Raw genomic sequence first — 6,000 nt, 5'->3', positions numbered from 1 at the left:
TCAACCTCAGCCGATCGTTTTCAGCATGAAGCCGGAGTACTTGCTCACGCTCCTGGAATAGAAAGACCTGCATATCACTCAATGCTTTCTGCAACTCTGCTATCTCTTGTTCTCGTTGCCTAATGGTGTGTTGAACCTTATGGTGCTCTTCGTAAGTGCAACGATATGCCTCCAGTCGTTTTACCATTTCTTCGTGCTCGACATCGAAATCAGCGACCTTCTCACGGTAATACTCCAATAATTCTCGGGATGGTCTCAGTTGACAAAGGCGTTCCTCCACAGGTGGTGGAGGAGATGGGTGTAAAGTCTGTGCCATATTTTACCAGGGCATGCCAGTGAACATGGTGAAGTGGTACAGTGAAACTGCAAAGAAAGTAGTTGAACTCAAAAAAAGGTTCGATGTCGTTGGTCGACCGGTCGGACCATTTCGGAAGTTTTGAAAATGAGTAGCTACGTCATTATCACTCCTACAAAACTAATTGAAAAAGACAAAACAACACAAAAGCTTTTGATTCAGTCATGACATCATAGAGGAGCGGCCGGCTAACCGGTTGCATCATTATTATGTCATGATGCTTGATTATGATGAAGTCTTGAATCTTGAAGCGCTGTGTTTTTCTTCTTTTTTGTTGGAAACAGTGATCTGGTGATTTTACTCCCTGCTGCTAGCTAGCTGGCCTGCCTGGTTGGAATGCTCATGAAGACTGCATAACATTGTACATGTGCGAGTCGTAGTTGTTTTCACCTGGCGTGGTTTGGATTTGTGCATCTCCCCGGACCTTCTTTGTTTGTGCATCGCAGCTGTGTGAACGGTCATCACAACATATGTATAGGTGTTACAAAAAACTTGAGTAATTTACATAGAGAATACACTGCTCGTAATCTTCGTGCTAATGGCCGAATCAGGCGCATATTGTGAGGAAGACGACTTTATCGAGGATGATGACGACTACTATAATGATTGCGATCCGCTTTATTCACCAGGCGTGAGCCAGCAGGAATCCGAAGACCCTGAAACATTCTCCTACGAGTGTCATAGCATAGAACAATGCTTGCTTCTACTCAGGAAATTGGCGGAGGAAATAGCAAGCAAGCAGAAGGTACTGGGATGACCGTCTTTTGCCTATGCATATTGGAAAGCTGCTGACAGTCACATTTTGTCACACAAGCTGAATCATGTTTTGTAGACTTCTCACCTCCTCTGTTTAGAAAAAAAAGGCACGTAAAACACCAAACAGTTGCCCAGCCTGCACCACATGCACATGACATTAGGGTACCGTAGTTCGCTGAAGTTTCAGCCATTTGCCTTATAGTTTGTGGTCCCTATACAGAAAAATTATTCTGATTCTGAATCCGCGATAATATCTGGGGGTCCCCACGTCCGTTCCTTGTGAAATTGAGGTTCAATCATTGGAATTCTGGCGAAATAGCAACATTTGCAATCTGTGGACCACTAGAACAGTAGTAAAAAACCCTGGCACCCCCATCCTTATTTCACAGAATAAAAACCCTGGGACCCCCAATTTTATTCCCGTAGCTATGCAAAAGACGTTACTTCAGTAACGTCTGGCGCTAGCCAGGGTCCACACAGCTTTAATTCCGTGTTTGTTTGTGCCGTCGGGATGCCTGGCACTATCCCGTACCTGTCCCGTACCGTACCATCAAAGACAGCTTGCCACAATATTCAAATAGGGCTTTCAAATGCAAGATCATAGCATGTTAACATGAAGCAACTCGGAAGAATGAGTATGTATGCGAAATGTATCGGTTGAATGCATGCAGGGCGATAGTGCGGGTTCGAATCCCAGGTTGTCTTGAAAATAAAATAGGAGAAATGAAAAATTTATAACGTCCCTATGTTTTTTTTGCTTAGGTCATCAAGGTGGTAGATGGTGTCAAATTACCCTCGAATGCAAAGAGAAAGTTTATTTCTTTCGCTTAGGCGAGACCAAAATAAAATCGAGATTCCCGGGCAGGACCCATGTGAAATTGGTATGGGCGGGCGAATTTTTATTTTATTATATTTTTCCAATGTATGTATGCATGTCATGCTGAACTTTTTTTACAGTATTTTCCGGTAATTTTTATTCAATTTTTTTACAGAAAACAGGTACCGTAGCCCACCCGCGTATAAGCCCATGCCCGCGCATAAGCCCAGGGAAAGTTCGAACATCACAAGGCTTCGTCGTACAAGCCCACGGGCCTAAAGCCTAGTTCACATTCGACGCAACGCCGACGGTACGGGACGTAAGGGCTTGTCGGGAGGGCTGGGGTGAGCTGTAAAATCCTGTACGATTCGTACGACACGACATGCAGAAGTCGTTGCGACGTTCACCGTCGAACGGCGCGAGTCATAGGGCAAGGTCCGTGACGGGGTGACACTTGGACCTAATTTCTCGTTTTTCGGGACTTCTTTTCATTTATATCTCCTTGAAAGAAGCGGAATCAAGTTCACAATACCAGTTTTTCGTGAAGACCAAAAAATTAGCCCTCAAAGTTGTGGCATTCAAATAATAGCCCCAGGAAATGATAGAATAGTTCGTCTGTCACGCTTCTGAACTATCCCTAAATACAATAAGTGACATGAGATCTTATGTTGCTAAAATTCAACTCAAGTCGTGCTAGCCATTCTGTGAGTTATCATGGGAAGCGCAGTGTTCGAAATGTTAAAAATTTCCAAGTACGAATCGGGAGCAGTCGGCGCACGACGCCGTCTCCTGTTCACACTCAAATTGCAGCCATTTTGTACGCTTGCGTCCCCGTCTACGCCCGTCTACGGTATGAAAAGTTGGATCGATCCAACTCTTCCCGTCGCTTCCCGATCTGTACGGTAGTACGGTTGCGTTCCCGTTCCTGGTGTTCACATTGGACGCCGTCAGACCGTCCCGTCGCTTCCCGTCGATCCTTACGTCGCGTCCCGTCGCGCCCCGTCGAATGTGAACTAGGCTTTAATTGTACCATGAGTCCATAAATTATGGACTCTTGGTCGTACCATGTACATGTATGATGATTGTACATGTACGTAGTACGAGTGTTTAGGGTTTTTTTTTTTTTGTACATTTCAACACAATCATCGGTTGTTTTTGTTTGCACAGTGGCTTTCAGCAATGTACTTCTCACTTCCTTGGGACTTTTCAATAGCACAATGTTGATGTCAGCGTATAAGCCCATGCCCGCGTATAAGCCCATGTTCTTGTATAAGCCCACCGAAATGTCCTTGTGAAACAGATAAGCCCATGGGCTTATCCGCGGGATTCTACGGTACGCGGTTTACCAGTTCGATTATTTTTCTGTATTTTGGCCAACAATTGCTCTGATCTGTACATCAGGGAGTCGTACAAGCCCGGGTTTGTGTGACTCCACGTCACAGATCTACTCACATGATCAGTACTGTACATGTATGTACTGTTCTACAAAAAAAAAAAAATTGGCTTAGGCTCGATTTTGGTGCGGGAGGGCCCGGGAATCTCTATTTTTTTTGTCTCGCCTTAGGGGCCTACGCTATGCTTTTTTGCCTACATTGTAGCTCATCATGCATGTTATTCGAACAGATGGAAACTTTTTGCAATACAATGATGTAGCCGATCAGTTCGTTGTGGTATGGTTGGGCATTGTAGCCGTCAAAGCATAGCGTAGGGACGGTAGGGCCCTGAGCTTCCAAGCTCTCTCGTTTCACGGAATGACTTCCAAAGACAATATCTACACATCCACAGAATTTGAAGAGAATATTTCATCGATGAAATTTTGCCAAAAATATCCCCAACCTCCTTTGCTCCTCAGTCACTGATTAGGTGCAGACATGATCAGTATTGCAGAGGTGCGACAGAACTTAGTGTAGTATAGCGCAACTGCAATGTTAAGTTGCTTTCGTCATTACTCTCAGTTTGAGTAAGGTATTCAATTTTTCTTTAAGTAGCAGCAACCAAGTTTTGCCACCTCGACCGTCTAAAGCTGGCAGAATGTGGTGGAGTGTGCAGCTCATAACTCGTTGGCCATGGAAATGAGTCTCTCAATGTACTGAAGCTCGTAGAGTCATTCCTACAACTTCTAATCGTCTACTTTCGGCACCGAAAGAGTAGGTCTTGTTCCTCCAGTAGACTTACTAGAGTAGCGAGAAACACAAAGTGCTGGTGTTCGTAAACCATGGCAGGGATTACTGCTCTTGCTGCTTTCTGGTGTTGAATCTATGAAGCTACCGTATTTCCCCGTAAGTAACTAGTTAGTACGTACTAACTTTCGAACTTAGCAGCCACATAAGTACTAACTTTCGGGGGTGGTACTATCTTTCGGGGAATACTTTTTTATCGGGGGTAAATGACACGCAGTGGGAAGCCTGCGCAACTCTAGTGTCCGTGCATATGATGTATGTACTGTACGGTGTCTGTACATGTAGGACGGGTACGAACTTACTATCTTTCGGGGGGGAACTGTCTTTTGGGGTGATAACCTCGGCAGTGGAAAGTGTGTTTTTTATAGGGGGGTACTAAGTCATTGGGGAGAACTAACTTACGGGGAAATACGGTAGTGCTATTTCTTGATATGTGTGCACTTTGTATTGTTCATTACAGGTACCAGTGGATGTTGCACAACTTGTCTTGCATTTTTGCAACTGGAACATGGATGAAGTTGACAAAAGGTACCGTATTACTCCGAATATTAGTCTCACTTTTGCACTGATTTTGAATTAAGGGGGCTCAGTACTTCTGCGCGCGCATCGAAATCTGGGCATGATTTTATGCAAAATTTCGCGTTTGAAAACATTTTGTCCGCGGCTGGAGAAAGTTTTTTTGCGAGAAATAGTCGTGTTCAAAAGTTTATTTTGCGAGAATTCAAAGAAACTGCAGTCCTTGAACAGTTTGAACGTTTTGTGTTTTCCATTTGGTTTGCTGGATGTCGGCGATCGATGGAGTTTCGCGTCAAGTACTTGTAGTTATCAATAGGCACGGCCGTTTTCGTGGGCGCTCAGGAACAAAGCGTGTTCAATCTTCTTCAGGTCAAGCTTCTTCAGGTCGTGTAGTTCTAACTTCCAGCTCAGATATGCCCTTTTCTCAGTCTCGCCTGCCAGTGAAGACAAGTAAACCTGCAAGATTGTCCAGAGCCCAGCTACCAGTGATACATGTACCAGTCTCAGAACGCAGGTAAGTGACATGCTTCTCTCAAGTTCAAGTGCATCCACTTGAGTGGCACTTGGAACGATATCTATTTTTTCTTTTCCAGTCGCCAGATAAAAATGTTACTGACGACTGTGAGAGAAAAACTGGTCTTGTACCTGCAGTACCTGGAGATAGTGGAGTCAGAGTGTAGTGTCTGCAAGTAGGGACTTGATCTCTGTGAGTAATGAGTGTGGTCTGGAACAGCCAGTATATATAAACAGCATAGGGACATGCCAGTGAAGTGTTCTATGTGTGGGCAGGAGAATTTGGTCAGACATCTGAGTCTCATGCTGGATGGAGTGGAAAGCATGGATCCTATGAACTCTAAGGCTGCACTGGGTGAGTTCTGACATGTGCCTGTGTTTCTCAGGAGAAGGCTGTGGGTTCAAGGTAGTATGGCTGTGCTTGTATCATTGAACTATGACAGGAATCTGTATAATATTATAAAAATGAATATTGAAATATTGGCAATATGCCTTGTAGAACAACTTGAGCAGAGACAGTCACAGACACGTAATATTATGCATGGTCAAGTTGCCACATTTTCATGAGCTCGGCCTTGACCTAGACTGTAAATGCAGCATAAAATTGTGTTATGCATGTTGTGAAGAACTGCAATATTACCCAGGCAAGGCAAGGCAAGGAATGTCAACTGAAATCATGAATCACAGCAGTACACATTGCAGCACTAGTCAGGCTTCTGTCACAGTCTCAGCAAACAAGCTGGAGTGGGAGTTTCGCTGCACCATGGGTGTTTGTAGAAGTCTACTTCAACAACAACAACAACAACAACAACGTTATATATCATGCCTACAGGTACAATCATCTGGTGTTGGCATTTGAGAGG

At 44.3% G+C, this 6,000-nt stretch overlaps 2 protein-coding genes across 2 annotated transcripts in view; one reads left to right on the top strand and one right to left on the bottom strand.

Moving 5' to 3' along the window:
• Positions 1-422, bottom strand: part of LOC135809045 (coiled-coil domain-containing protein 77-like) — a 7,908-nt gene extending 7,486 nt beyond the window's left edge. The window contains exon 1 of the mRNA XM_065322302.1: positions 1-422. This exon is cut by the window's left edge and continues 119 nt beyond it. Within this exon, the coding sequence (XP_065178374.1) occupies positions 1-316 (316 nt within the window). The 5' untranslated portion in view covers positions 317-422.
• Positions 423-624: 202 nt separating this feature from the next.
• Positions 625-6,000, top strand: part of LOC135809044 (E3 ubiquitin-protein ligase ARIH2-like) — a 28,845-nt gene continuing 23,469 nt past the window's right edge. The window contains exons 1-2 of the mRNA XM_065322300.1: positions 625-1,100; positions 4,569-4,636. Of these exons, the coding sequence (XP_065178372.1) occupies positions 894-1,100; positions 4,569-4,636 (275 nt within the window). The 5' untranslated portion in view covers positions 625-893. The remainder of the gene's footprint in view (positions 1,101-4,568; positions 4,637-6,000) is intronic.

The sequence above is a fragment of the Sycon ciliatum genome, chromosome 2 (genome assembly GCF_964019385.1).
Source record: "Sycon ciliatum chromosome 2, ocSycCili1.1, whole genome shotgun sequence".
Lineage (NCBI taxonomy): Eukaryota > Metazoa > Porifera > Calcarea > Leucosolenida > Sycettidae > Sycon > Sycon ciliatum.
This window is presented reverse-complemented; position numbering and strand designations above follow the sequence as displayed.